This window comes from Dipodomys merriami, unplaced genomic scaffold, assembly GCF_024711535.1.
Source record: "Dipodomys merriami isolate MVZ:Mamm:240054 unplaced genomic scaffold, mDipMer1.0.p SCAF_9, whole genome shotgun sequence".
NCBI lineage: Eukaryota > Metazoa > Chordata > Mammalia > Rodentia > Heteromyidae > Dipodomys > Dipodomys merriami.
In genome coordinates, this window is record NW_027206512.1 from 21,101,693 (window position 1) to 21,117,276 (window position 15,584).

The following is a 15,584-nucleotide window of genomic DNA, read 5'->3' on the forward strand; positions in this document are numbered from 1 at the left end:
TAATAAGCACTTCAGTTTCAGGGCCTCCTCTGTAAATTGTTTCTCCCTTCCCTCCCCCTCTTTCTCTCTTTCTTTTCTTTTCTTTTTTTTCTTTTTCTTTTTTGTAGATCCTAGGGCTTGAACAAGGGGTCTGGGCTCTGTCCCTGAGCTTTTGCTCAAGGCTCACATTCTACTGCTTTTAGCTATAGCTAAACCACTTTGGGTTTTGCATGGTTAATTGGAGATAAGAGTCTCATGGAGCAGGGCACCGGTGGCTCTCGCTTGTAATCCTAGCTACTCAGGAGGCTGAGATCTGAGGATCGAGGTTCAAAACCAGCCCGCGTAGGAAAGTCCGTGAAACTCTTATCTCCAATAAACCACCAGAAAATCGGAAGTGGCGCTGAGCTCAAGTGGTAGAGCATTTGCCTTGAGCTGAAGAGCTGAGGGACAGCGCTCAGGCCCAGAGTTCAAACGCCATGACTGACAAAAAAAAAAAAAAAAAAAAAAAGAGTCTCATGGACTTTTCTGCCTGGGCTGGCTTTGAACTGTGATCCTCAGATCTCAGCCTTCTGAATAGCTAGGATTGCAGGTATGAGCCACCAGCACCCAGCTACATCTATTGTTAGAAGAAACCACTGCTTGACTTTATCTCCGCTATTATGTATTACTTTCTGTTTTATTTTAAAATTTTTGTAATTTAATTCCTGCTACTTATCCTCAATGTGCTATCTTGCAGTTCGTTGTCCAAAGTTGAGATAGATGCTTGCTGCTTTAATTTCTGCTGTGAAATCATTTTCTGCCAGCTTCATAACCATAGATAATATTTTGGTATTTCTCCACACTCCTGTCTGACCTTGACTATATTTGGTAGCTCTTCCCTCTTTGTTGTTGGTGGAGGTTGTAAGATCCATCCTCGTCTCATCAAAGATGGTGTTACAGTCCTGTTTCCTCAAGGCTTTACTTTTCCCTGAGGAGAAAAAGGAGCAATATGGTCTTTTTACTGGTATTTTCCAACTAGAATGCATTTTCTTTTTTTTTTTTTTTTTTTTTTGGGTCCGGTCATGGGGCCTGAACTCTGGCCTGGGCACTGTCCCTCAGCTCTTCAGCTCAAGACTAGCGTTTTACCACTTGAGCCATAGCGCCACTTGCGGCTTTTTTCTTTTTGCTTATGTGGTACTGAGGAATCGAACCCAGGGCCTCATGCATGCAAAGCAAGCGCTCTACCACTGAGCCACCTTCCCAGCCTCTAGAATGCATTTTCATAATATTCATTGCTTCTGCATTTTATTTATGTTTTTCTTACACAGGGATCTATTTTAGCCAGTGACTAATTGCTAGCAATTTTGTCTTATAAACTGACCTTGTATTTTTTTTTCTAATAACAGCAACTGAGGCATGAAAATTTGGTGAATCTGTTGGAAGTGTGTAAGAAAAAGAAACGCTGGTACCTAGTCTTTGAATTTGTTGATCACACCATTCTTGATGACTTGGAACTCTTTCCCAAGGGACTAGACTACCAAGTTGTCCAAAAGTATTTGTTTCAGATTATTAGTGGAATTGGATTTTGTCATAGTCACAATGTGAGTATTCAGTTTAAATAATTACTTTTAACAATTGTTAACTACCTAGATACCAGTCAATCTATGACATATTAGTATAAAGCTTAAAATAGTAAAATAATTGAAGTGAACTATATTATTTTGATATTGCCAATTTTTATGTGTCATAATGCATGTATCGATTCCTCCCAACATGCATTTACTTTATCTATGCATTTCATTAATTAGACATAAAAATGTGTTAATTGTTCCTTTCTAATGAAATGTACAAGTATAAAGTAATGAGTTTTATTAAATTTATACACCAAGAATGTATGTATTAATTCCTTTTCTTGAACAAGTTGTGAGATATGAAATTATGAAAATATCTATTCTTATCCTATACTATATTGCAGGAAAAATGACACCTCTGGGAGTGATGTATATAAAATAAGTAATTTAACATATATTCTGCAAGTTTTATTTTATGTTAAATGACATTTTTGTATGATCATGAATTTCATTTAATTCTTTTGTGTGATTAAAATAATAAGCATTAATGGTAGGAAAAAAACAAAGATAATTGTAAAAAGAATAAAAGGTACATAATCTATGTGCCCTTGATTTTTTTCAATTTTCTTATTATTTTACTGTCTTATTAATTTTTTGTTTTCCTTTTTGTTTTTGTGTTGGTCCCAGGCTGAAGGGGGCCTACGGTGTTGTGCCTGAGCTTTATTTTGCTCAAGACTAGTGCTCTACCATGTGAGCCACAGCTCTATTTCCCACTTTTATAGGTTAATTGAGGATAAGACTCTCACAGACTTTCCTGCCAGAGCTAGCTTGAAACTGTGATCCTCAGAGCTCAGCTTTCTGAGTAGCTAGGATTATAGGCATGACCTATCACATCTAGCTTATATAGTTTCATTATACATTGAATTATATATACTAAGGCAATTGTTCACTAAAGAGAAATTTCTATTTTCTATATGGGGAAACATTTTCTTAGAGAAGCACCCAAAGTGACCTCTTAGCAATTTAGGAATAATCCAGTTTCAGAAAGTGATTTTTGAGAAATCTAATTTTTTGGCTATTTCTGTTTCTTAGAGCAGACTCATATTAATCAAACTTGGGTGTCTAAATGCCAGTTTAGTAGAATCAAGATATGATCATTATAGAGCTAAAACAATGAGGTATAGAAATAACATTGAGCGTGCAGGAAATTAGAGTACTATGAGGTGTTAGTTAAGCAAATACTTAATGGAATCAATTGGAAAGACATTGATTATTCCTTCTCATGTAAAGGATGTGGTACTTTTCCAGTGGGCCTATAGTACTTATGTTAGGTAGCTAACCTCTCCTACATTATATGTGCACTAAGGATTGGCTTGCCAATTGAACCAGTGAACAAAAATAACTGTGCAGTTGATTGTTCATAGTAATATATTCATATGTATATTCAATATTTTTTATAGCTTAAATGAAACTTCAAGCATGAATGTCCTTTTTTTCAGGTTAGTTGTGGGGCTTGAACTCAGGTTCTGGGTGCTGTCCCTGAGCTGCTTTTGCTCAAGGCTAGTGCTCTACCACTTTGAGCACACTATCACTCCCAATTTTTGATTGGTTAATTGGAGATAAGAGTCTGATGGGGCCAGCCACCAGAGGCTCACGCCTGTAATCCTAACTACTCAGGAGGCTGAGATCTGAGGACTGAGGTTCAAAGCCAGCCCAGGCAGGAAAGTCTTGAGACTCCTATCTCCAATAAACCACTAGAAAACTGGACATGGTGCTGTGGTTCAAGGGGTAGAGCGTTCTCCTTGAGCTGAAGAGTATAGGGACAGCGCCCAGGCCCAGAGTTCAAGCCCCACGGTGACCTAAAAAAAGAAAAAAGTCTGATGGACTTTCCTGTCTAGGCTGGCTTCAAACTGATCCTCACATCTCAGCCTCCTGAATAGCTAGGATTACAGGAGTAAGCCACTGCTACCTGGCTGTAATCTTTTGAAGGACAGAAGAAGTGTGCTGCTCATGGAAAGTAATTTGTTTAACATATGTGATATTCTGCTTTTTGTCTTAGATCATACATAGAGATATAAAGCCAGAAAATATACTGGTCTCTCAGTCTGGTGTTGTCAAGTTATGTGACTTTGGATTTGCTCGAACACTGGCAGCTCCTGGGGAGGTTTATACTGATTACGTGGCTACACGATGGTACAGAGCGCCAGAACTGCTGGTTGGTGATGTCAAGTATGGCAAGTAAGATATATGAATGAGAAGGAGCAGAGTTTAGTTTTCTTTTCTTGACTCAATGGAATAGGATAATATAATAAAGATCTGTAACGCTGAAAAGGAAATTTCAAGTTTAGGGAAGTTTATAAAGTGATAGGTGCTCATTTTCACTTTTTATACTTACCTGAGCTGGTTTTGCTCAAGGCTAGTGCTCTACCACTTGAGCCACTTCCAGCTTTTTTCTTTTTGCTTATGTGGTGCTTAGGAATCGAACCCAGAGCCTCATGCATGCAAGGCAAGCGCTCTGCCACTGAGCCACCTTTCCAGGCCCCCTTTTAAAGTTCTTGTAAGTATATGTGTCACTCGTAGATTGCTTTGGTATACTTTTTACAATGGTCTGATATATATATATATATATATATATATATATATATATATATATATATATATATATAAAATAATTGTATATATCTATTTTATTTGTAACAAGATAGTAAAATTGGAGAAGTCTGTTTTTTTTGAATATTAGAATGAGATGGGTTAGAGTAGGCAAGAGTGGGAGTAAAAATGTGATTGAGTGAAATTTTTTTTTCAGTCCACATATATGAAGTCTTTACTAAGCATAAGTTGTCTTCATAAGTGAATTCTTTAAAGAAGAGATTTTAATTTTATTCATTTATTTTTTAGTGGTACTAGTGTTTTGAACTCAGGATCTCAAGCTTGCTCAACTTGCTTTCTTGTCTGGCTGTACTCTATCACTTGAGCCATGCTTCAAGCTCTACTTTTTGCTGGGTATTTTGGGGATGGAGTCTCAATGACTTTTCTGCCTGGACTGGCTTTGGATTGTGATCATCTAGTTCTCAGCCTCCTGAATAGCTAGGATTTCAGGTGTGAGCTTCCTGTTTCTAGCTTTTTAAATTGTTTTTGATAGAAATCTTTCTAAAATATTTTGTATAGTTTTTTTGTTTTCAGACTAAAAATGTCTCAAGATTTTCTCAATCATCCAGAATTCCCATTTTGCTGCCTTGCTAGTATTTTTGTACCATTTTATAATTCAGCAGCTATCTTAAGTAACTTCAGGGCATGCTAAATGATGGTAACGTATTCTTTGAATTCTTGTGAAATTAAAAAAAATTTTTTATTGTGAACATACTGTACAGAGGGGTTACAATTACATGGGCAAGATAATGAGTACATTTCTTATCAAGCATTGCAGCCTCCTCCTTTGTTTACCCTTCACATCCCTTCTCAGCCTCCCCCCACCCCCCTACCCAGTCTTCCCCCCCCCACCAAAGTTGTAAAGTTCATTTTCGACATGACAACTTGTACTTCTCATTGTTGCAACGGGTCCACCTGTATCCTTATTTAAACGACTTGTTTTTCCCCTTCTCCTCCACAAATTATACCGACATCAAATATAGTGAAAGCAGGGGTTATACTGTGGTCTTGTGAAAATTTTTTAGGATTGTTTTATTTTTTTTTTCCCTATTCGTTTTTGGTTCTTTTATCTATGGTTTTTTTCAGCAACACCCTTTTTTCTAGTGTTTTTTTTTTTTTTTCAGTGCACCAAAGAATAGACTTCTGAGCCTTGTTAGAATTATGTATAACACAAAAGGAAGGCCCTAGAATCCTGAGAGTCTTGTTTCCAAAATAAAGTACATGTGATAATTTTTATATGTTTTTATTGTAAAAATATTGTACAGAGAGGTTACAGTTACATGAGGAAGGGGTGATCATTGTTTTGACCTTTCAGAAGCCTTTTTCCTCTAGTGTCACATGACTGAACTTTCTGAAAATCTCACAACTTAAAATGCAGAATTAGAACCCTTAACTTGTTAGAGATATGTCTTTTTATGAACAATTCAAGGCTTGCTTCAACTCATAATACTCCAAATATCACATAGTAAAATGCAGAACAGATATAGTAAGTAAACATGTTAGATATGCAGCTAGATTTTATATTTCTTTTAGGGCTGTTGATGTGTGGGCCATCGGTTGCCTGGTAACTGAAATGCTCATGGGGGAAGCCCTATTTCCTGGAGAGTCTGATATTGATCAACTGTATCACATTATGACATGTTTAGGTAAGATTATACATCTATATTTTAAATTTTAGAAAGTTCCTGCATTTACTGATTTTTAAACTTGTTAGTATATTAAAGATACTTGTTTATATCAAGTATATGTATGTATAAATATATGATATAAAATATATAATGATATAAAATATATCATGATATATAATATCTAATAATATTATATATTAATAAAGTGCCAATATATTAACATATCGATGAACATAAAATTAATAACATATTAATATACTGTAATAATATATGTAATATAACATGATATATAATATGTATATATGCTTTGGTTTATCTATATATGTCCTTTTTGTGTGTGTGTGTGTGTGTGCTGGTATTGAGGCTTGAACTCAGGGCCTGGGTGCTGCCCTTGAGCAATTTTTGCTGAAGGCTAGTGCTCTGCTACATGAGCCACAGCTCTACTTCTGTCTTTTTAGTGATTAATTGGAAATAAGAGTCTCACCGACTTTATTGCCCTGGCTGACTTTGAACTGGGGTACTTAGGTCTTAGAGTCCTGACTGACTAGGACTATATGCATGAGTCACTGAATCCTTGTTATGACACATATCCTTAATTACAGTCACCTTCCTCTAGCTCTCATCAAAGAAGAAACAGAGGTTGTACATTCCTCTGTGCTTTTACAGTTAGTTAATCATATGTAGAAGAGGCAGAAAACCATTTATTATCTTTGGATCAGTAAGCATTTGTGATGGCTATTACCATCATCCTCATCTTTGAGATGAGAGACACAGTAGTTTAATTTTTCCTTGGATCTGACTTCTGTTGATAGTGCTTTGAAAAGAATTTCATAGGTAGACCCTAAGGTCTTACCTTTGCTGAAATATTAATTTCATCTTTGCATATAGAGCTTGGAAGAGAACATAACCAGAAAAAATCCAGGGATCAATTAAAGTATTTAAGTCTTAATGTAATTAATTTATTTTTTATTTATTTTACTAGTTGACAGTTATACAGAGGGGGAAGTACATTGGTACTAGAGCTTAAACTCAGTGTCTAGATGCTGTCCCTGAGAATTTTTATTAAGGCACTAGCCTACCACTGGTACCCAACTGCATTTCAATTCTTTATTCAATTAAGAATTCAATACATAATAATTTCTATCTCATGATAAGAGATTAAAGTAGAGCAAAAAGATAGGATCTATATCTTGTATATCTTGTCTTAGATAACGTATAAAATCTGTTGACCACTGGCACTGGTGGCTCACACCTGTAATCCTAGCTGCTCAGGAGGCTGAGAACTGAAGATCAAGATTCAAAGCCAGCCAAGCCAGGAAAGTCCATGAAACTCTTATCTCCAATTAATTACCAGTGCTGTGGCTCAAGTGGTAGAGCCCTTCCCTTGAGCTGAAGAGCTCAGGGACAGTGCCCAAGGCCAGAGTTCAAGCCCCATGGCCTACCAAAAAAAAAAAAAAAAAAAGGAAAAAAAATCTCTTGATACAAATTAAATTATTAAAGGGAAGAACTGATTATATTCTGTTTAAATTACTGTATTTTCTTGATTTGGGTCAGTCTAGTCAATCTTGTCAGGACTGTGGTGATTAGTACTTGTGTTTAGAAAGTTATGAAGTAATAAGTAGCTTTTTGTTTATGTTCTATCATTTCAATTCTCATGGCTGCATATAAACTTTTCTAAATGAATAAGATGAGATAGCAAGGTTAATTTCCATAATTTGGCTTGTTTCTAAGCCAGTATAAAGAGTGCTACATGGGCTCAAACTCAAGTAATAGAGTACTTGTGTAGCAAGTGCAATCCCTGAGTTCAAATTCCAGTCACAGGGCTGGGAAGGTGGCTCAGTGGTAGAGCGCTTGCCTTGCATGCATGAGACCCTGGGTTTGATTCTTCAGCACCACATAAGCAGAAAAAGCCAGAAGTGGCGCTGTGGCTCAAGTGGTAGGGTGCTAGCCTTGAGCCTTGAACTGAAGGACAGTGCCCAGCCCCAGAGCTCAGGCCCCATGACCAACAAAGAAAAAAAAATTCCAGTCACCACCCCCCCACACACATACACACACATACATACACACACACACAAACCACACACCACACACACACACACACACACACACACACACACACACACACACACACACACACACACACACACACACACACAGCCTTGTCTTTGGTTTGATTCTACATGCTGAGAAAGTTCTAAACTTCATAATCTGGGCTCTGTTATTTCCTCTACTCTACAACAAGCGTTTATTTTCCATTTCTATCTTGTATAATGATAACTGTCTGTTTTTTGTTTCTAGGTAATTTAATTCCAAGACATCAGGAGCTGTTTTATAAAAACCCTGTGTTTGCTGGAGGAAGATTGCCTGAAATAAAGGAAACAGAGCCTCTTGAAAGACGCTATCCTAAGCTGCCTGAGGTTGTGATAGACTTAACAAAGGTAATAATAATATTTTACTTCTCATTTTCTTTTTCTCCTTTTATTAGGCAGAGAGTGAAGTCACTTCGCATTTTCTAATAGGGAGTTTATCTATTATGGAGATTTGGTCTCCCCCCCACTCCTTCCTATGTCTAGTTGATTTTTTAGGTCAACGGTTTCCTCTGGTTACTTTAATTTTTGTACATTAAGAGGTTAAATAACAAGATATGTGTACATGTGAGAGAGAAAGGCAGAGAAATATGAGATAAAAGCTTGAAATTTTTTACTTGTTTAAAAATTACATTAAGAAGTGTTTCTAGGATATAGAAATGTGTAAAAATATTCTCATAAAACTACATAAAAATAAAAATTATGTTTTAAATTGTGGAAATGAGATGATAGGATCACAGCCTGTAGTAAAAAAGAACTTTGCTAAGACACAATCTGCTAAAGTTAATTTATAAATAGCTATTATTACTTTTATCATTATTGTTATTATTATTATTATTATTTTTGCATTTAACTGGGGAAGATCTTAGGGAGATTTTCATTATATCAAGTCTACCCTTTAACATTATTAACTCAGAAAGTTCTCATTAAGTAAAGTTGTCCAAACTACTAAATCTCCAGGATTTTATAACAGTTATTCAAGTTAGTTTGCTTGCTTTTTGTTGTTGTTGTTTGTTGTTGGTTGTGGGGCTTGACATCTGGACATGGGTGCTGTCCCTGAGCTCTTCAGCTTAAGGACACAGTGCCATTTCCGGTTTGGTGGCTCTTGCCTGTAATCCTAGCTACTCAGGAGGCTGAGATCTAAGGATCACGGTTCAAAGCCAGCCAGAGCAGGAAAACCGGAAGTTGTGCTATGGCTCAAGTGGTAGAGCATTAGCTTGAGCTGAAGAGCTCAAGGATAGCACCCAAGCCCAGAGTTCAACCCCCATGACAGACAAAAAAAAGTCTTAGGAACTTTCCTGCCCAGGCTGGCATTGAACAGCAATCCTCAGATCTCAGCCTCCTGAGTAGGTAGGATTACAGGTATGTGCTTTCTTTAACTCATTAAAAAATGTCCAGGAAGCTGGGTGCTGGTGCCCCATACGTGTAATCCTAGCAACTTAGGAAGTTGAGATCTGAAGAAGCCAGCCTAGGCAGAAAAGACTCTTGTCTCCAATTATCTACCAAAAAAAAAAAAAAAAAAAAAAGCCAGCAGGAGAACTGTGGCTCAAGTGGTAGAGTGCTAGCTGTGAGCAAAAGAGCTCTGGGACAGTGCCCAGGCCCTGGACTGGTAGAAAAAAAAATTAGGAAATGTAAAACAAATTATAAGCCTTTAGACTTAAAACATTTCTATTTTTCTATATAACTTAGAGGTGAAATATTTTTCATTGGGACCAACTTTATGATTTGTCTATAAAGATATTTAAAGGAAATAAAGGTTAATTGAAGTCCAACTTATGTCCCTTAAGTAGAATCATATATTCATTAAACATCTAATTATAGATAGAAAAATCTCAAACAGGAAAGGCAGTTGACAATATAATAAACCTTCATAAACCTTGTCTTCTAGCTTTAATAATTACTAACTTTTTGATAATCTGTTTATCTGACCTTTAACATTTTTCTTGCAGTATTTTGAAATAAATCTTACATGCTGTTATTTGACATAATAAATGACCTCAATTGGTCATACAATTTATCATTTTCACTTAAAGCTATTTACCGAGTCCTGTTTTTATTTGCATTGAATGTTTTGATGAATGAGAAGACCATGTGTTAAATCATCTATGTAAAGCACCTAGCACCCTCCCCTTGTAAAACAATCCTTACTAACTTTCATTATTCTATATTTGTGCATGGCTATGAAGTACTTCAAGCATGTCTACTTCCATTCTATTCTTTGTCCCTACTCCTTATGCATGTCACCCCTCCATTGTACTCTTATACCATTCCTCCCCTGTCCCCCCAAAAAAACTAGATTCTGCATATGAGAGGAAAACATGAGATATCTATCTTTGTCTAGTTTATTTCACTAAACATGATTTTTTTGTTGTTGTTGGTGGTTGTGGGGCTTGAACTCAAGATCTGGGCACTGTCCCTGAGCTCTTTTGCTCAAGGCTAACACTCTACCATTTTGAGCCACAGTGCCACTTGGGGTTTTCTGCTAGTTAATGGGAGAGAAGAGTCTCATGGACTTTCCTGTCTGGGCTGGCTTTCAACCATGATCCTCAGATCTCAGCTCCTTAATAGCTAGGATTACAGGCATGAGCCACTGGCACCTGGCTGATTTTTGTTTTTTAGACAGAGTTTTGTTTTAAAAATCAGAATTGTGATCTTTCTGCCACAGCCTCAACCTACTGTGTGCAGGGATTACAGATATATGTTACTATGCCTGGCTAAACTTCTTTCAATTTTTTTCTTTTTTGTTTAAATCTTGCAATTTAGTAAAGCAAGTACATTATATGTTCCATATTTTTATATAACATAGCTTAACATGTTCTCATGTTTTTTATTTCTTATACAATTATAGTAAATCCAGAGATTGGTAAGAATTCAGATTTTTTTGGGGGGCAGGACAAATTTGCATGAGTTTGTATATTTCCATCTAGAGACACTGAATGTCTGGCATGTTTGTTTTTGTTTTTATTTTTGTTTTGTTTTTTGCCTGTTTGTATGGTATTAACAACTGATAATTATTTTCTCGGATTTATTCATCCTTGATGATAGTTAAAATTCATTGGCTTTAAAGAAGGGTTTTCTATATCTCTATATTTATACACTTAACTGTAGGCAGTTTTCCTTGAATAAAGAATGGTATATGTTCTTGATTTTTCAGAAGTGCTTACATGTTGACCCAGACAAAAGACCTTTCTGCCCTGAGCTCCTGAGCCATGATTTCTTTCAAGCGGATGGGTTTGCTGAGAGGTATAGTAGCAGCCTGCGTTTTCCAGGCTATAGGAAATCAGGGCTCAAGAAAAACTTCACCAACAGTTAAACAGTATTGTCTTTTCTCCCTGTTACCACCTATTCTTGCAGAATCTCAAATATCTACATCCTGTCCCCAGTCACCTTAGGTTGATGGCTTAGGCGATAAAGCAATTCCTTGGGGTGGTCTCTTATATTTACTAAACTACTTCAGCTGGTTTGCATGCAGCAGTTCTTCAGGCTTTGTACCTGACTTCCTGTGGTGGCATCTTCCATTTGGTTTTCAATTATTTCTATGCTGCTGTTATGTGATGTCATCATCTTGGACACCGATTCAGAGTAAAAATGCCATGTCCTCTTGCTGCCAGACAGACTCCACCAGGCCCTATGGTGCTGCCAGCCTGTGTGTGGTTGCCAGTGGTGCTGCATGGTCTCTGGCTCTGGCGCTGTTTCTGGTGCTGGCATCAGTTGGCATCAGTGAGGCTGATAAAACAAATAATGAGATGAGTGGCAATGATAGCACGCACACACACACACACACACACACACAAACACACACACACACACACACACACACACACACACACACACACACACACACACACACACACACACACACACACACAGAGGAAGGGGCAAGTCTTAATATCTAGCTTAATGAAAGAGAGCCTGGAGTCTTGTGTTAGCTTCTACATTAAGTTGGTTACAATGTGTTGTTTTGGTTTACTCTTAACTATTTTTTTTTATCAGTTGTAGGGCTTGAATTCAGGGCCTGGGTGCTGTTCCTGATCATTTCTTGCTCAAGGCTAGTGCTCCATCACTTTGATCCACAGCCTCCACGTTGGTTTTTTGGTGGTTAATTGGAGATCAGAGTCTCACAGGGACTTTTCTGCCTAGGCTGGCTTTGAACCGTGATCCTCAGATTTCAGCCTCTTGAGTAGCTAGGATTTATAGGTGTGAGCCACCAGCACCTGGTATTATTTTGACTTAAGGAATGAAGAAATTCTGGTTTCTCAAAAATATGTAGCTGGTGATATAGAAGCATATTTTAAAAGCTTTTATAGGTCATTGTGGATTCTTTTATTTTTATTTATTTTTATTTGTGTGATGTTACTGAGGCTTAAACTCAGGGCTGTGTACTCTTTCTTGACTTTTTTATTCAAAGCTGGATACCTACCACTTAAACCATAGTTCAACTTCTGTCTTTTTTGATGGTTAATTGGAAAGAGAGTCTCTTGAGATTTGTCAGTCTGGGCTGGCTTTGAACTGTAATCCTCTGATCTCAGCCTCTTGAGTAGCTAAGAGTGTAGACATGATACACCAGCTCTGGGCTACAAGTGCTTTTCTTAAGATCACCATTGTGGCCGGGCGCTGGTGGCTCACGCCTGTAATCCTAGCTACTCAGGAGGCTGAGATCTGAGGATCGTGGTTCAAAGCCAGCCCGGGCAGGAAAGACCGTGAGACTCCTATCTCCAATAAACCACCAGAAAACCGGAAGTGGCGCTGTAGCTCAAGTGGTAGAGCGCTCGCCTTGAGCTGAAGAGCTGAGGGACAGCGCCCAGGCCCAGAGTTCAAGCCCCACGACCGACAAAAAAAAAAAAAAAAAAGATCACCATTGTGCTTTGGCTCATGTCAGAGAAGTTTTGTGCATATTAGTATAGGAAGATGTGCTCAAGGGTTTCAGTTTTGTTTTTCTTTTTGTCGGTTGTGAGGCTTGAACTCTGGGCCTGGGCACTGTCCCTCAGCTCTTCAGCTCAGGAGTGTTCTCTACCACTTGAACCACAGTGCATGTCCCCTTTTCTGGTGGTTTAGTGGAGATAAGAGTCTCAGACTTTTCCTGCCCCAGGCTGGCTTTGAACCTGGATCCTCAGATCTCAGCCTCCTGAGTAGCTAGGATTATAGTTGTGAGCCAAAGGTGCCCAGCAAAGGTTTCAGTTTTAATCAAATCAGCACCTTTCTATTGCTTCTACAGGAACATTCTGAGTGAAACTTAAGTGAAAAAGACTGTTGTTTTTGTTCATGTTTTAAACTGAGACTGCCAGTTGGGAAACTGGTGGCACCCGTAATTCTCGCTACTTAGGAGGCTGAGATATGAGGGTAATAGTTCAAAGCCAGAACGGACAGAAAAGCCCACTTGACTCTTAGCTCCAATAAACTACCTAAAAAGAAGTGGAGCTGTGGTTCAAGTGATAGAATACTAGCCTTGGGCCCAACAGCTCAGGGACAGTTGCTCAGGGCCAGAGTTCAGGCCCCAGGACCAGCAAAAAACCCACACCAAACAAACATAAAAATAAAACAAAACCCACTGAGACTGCTATCACATGTAACCATGAAGAAAACCATGACACCTAGCACAGTTTACTGCCAGTGTTTAATACTTTCTTAAGGTGTCATTGCGTTCATAGCTGCAGTGCAAATGTTAAAAGTTCAAAAGGCGACCTCTTTGTGTTAAGAGCTAAGACTGAAGTTATTAAGGACCCCAGACAATCTACAGACAAACCTTTCAGAACAGTTGATCTAGGCCATGCATTTCCTCATTTTAAATAAAATCGAATATCACCTATGTTTTTTTGAAAGTTACCTTGAAAATCATTTTTTCCTATGTTTATTTTTCTCATACCATTGTATTTTTATTGAGAAATGTGTTTCTTTACATAGGTTTTCTCAGGAACTTCAGTTAAAAGTTCAGAAAGATGAAAAGAATATGTCATGTAAAAAATCCCAAACCAGAAAGAAGGAAAAGGAAAAAGATGATTCCTTTAGTGAAGAAAGAAAAACACCTGTGGTACAGGTAAATGTTTTGTGTTTAAAGATTTAAATTTGGGGCAAAAATGAAGATGTTTTAAAAGAAGTATTTTTGAGTGGTCAGCAAGTTTATGAACTTGGCCTTGTTGCAAAAAAAACATATGAGGGCTGGGAATGTGGCTTAGTGATAGAGAGCTCGCTAAACATTCATGAAGCCCTGGGTAAAACAAAACTTTATCATGCCATTCCTTCCTTCCTTCCTTCCTTCCTCTTTCTTTTTCTTTCTTTCTTTCTTTCTTTCTTTCTTTCTTTCTTTCTTTCTTTCTTTCTTTCTTTCTTTCTTTCTTTCTTTCTTTCTTTCTTTCTTTCTTTCTCTCCTTCCTTCTTTTCTGTCCCTCTGCTCTTTCACTCAAGGCTAGTGCTCTACCACTTTGAGCCACAGCCCCACTTCTGGGATTTTCTGTTTTAGTGGTATTGAGGAATTGAACCCAGGGCTTTATGCATGCTAGACAAGCACTCTACTACTAAGTCACGTTCCCAGCCTCTGCAGCTCCATTTCTGGCTTTTTTCTTTTTTTTTTTTTTTTGGTGGGGAAGTGGTTAATTGGCGATGAGTCTTGTAATAGATTTTTTTGCTCTGTCTGGCTTTGAGCTGTGATAATCAGATTTTAGCTTCCTGAGTAGCTAGGATTACAGGTATGAGCCACCTGTGCCCAGAAATGTATTACGTTTTGAGAGCCTAATGTGTGTTAGACTGTGCTGTAGTATTTGTCAGGAAATCACATGATGTAAAATAATGAGTCTGTTGTAAAGGCAATAAGAAAACAGTTTGTTTTTGTTCTGAATTGAATATGAATGACTAAGGCTTGAGAGCAAAGATTCAAGCTCCCCAGAATGACATTTCACTGTAGAAGAAGTTATATGAACTTTTATAGTCACAGGACAAAAAAAAATCATAAAATAAATAATTTACTAAATAATTTATTAGTGGGGACATTAAGTAGGCAAGCTACAGCAGTAACAGGAAACCTTTTTTTTTTTTTTTTAAATAGGTTTCAGATGTTATCTCTTAGCATTCTCAGCTTGGGGGCCGGTGTGGCCTAGAGATCTGCTAAGCTGAGGCTGCATTTCAACAGTTTTCCCAGTAGCCTCGAGTTTGAAAGTATATGGCTATTAAGGGCCTAAGATAGCTCACAATAACTTTGATTCTCGACTATAACATTCAATTTCTCTACAATGTTCTCAGCCAAGGTCACATAGTCTACAGGATCTTTCATGGCTGGAGCTATCTCAGAAAACCTCAGTTCTATACCTTCAAGAACACTTAGACACAACTTCAAGAAACACACACACGGGGAAACAAAGGAGGAGGAGGCTACAATGCTTGATAAGAATTATACCTATTATCTTGCCCATGTAATTGTAACTCCTCTGTATTTTCACAATTAAAAAAAAAAAGAAACACACACACTCACACACACACAATCACACACACCCACACACAGAGTATTTTCAATTTGAGACTTGGATTTTTTTTTTTCCGGTTGTGGGGCTTGAACTTGGGACCTGAGTACTGTCATTGAGCTCTTTTGTTCAAGGCTAGTGCCCTACCACTTTGAGCCACAGCTCTACTTCTTGTTTTCTGGTGGTTAATTGGAGATAGGAGTCTCACAGATTTTCATACCTGCCTGGTCTAGCTTTGGA

General features: G+C 37.7%; 1 protein-coding gene across 2 annotated transcripts in view; it reads left to right on the forward strand.

Moving 5' to 3' along the window:
* Cdkl2 (cyclin dependent kinase like 2) overlaps positions 1-15,584 on the forward strand; it is a 39,061-nt gene that overhangs the window by 8,993 nt on the left and 14,484 nt on the right. For both annotated transcript variants that reach the window (XM_070013223.1, XM_070013224.1), the window contains exons 3-8: positions 1,365-1,559; positions 3,589-3,767; positions 5,712-5,824; positions 8,105-8,244; positions 11,048-11,136; positions 13,795-13,927. In XM_070013223.1, the coding sequence (XP_069869324.1) occupies positions 1,365-1,559; positions 3,589-3,767; positions 5,712-5,824; positions 8,105-8,244; positions 11,048-11,136; positions 13,795-13,927 (849 nt within the window). The remainder of the gene's footprint in view (positions 1-1,364; positions 1,560-3,588; positions 3,768-5,711; positions 5,825-8,104; positions 8,245-11,047; positions 11,137-13,794; positions 13,928-15,584) is intronic.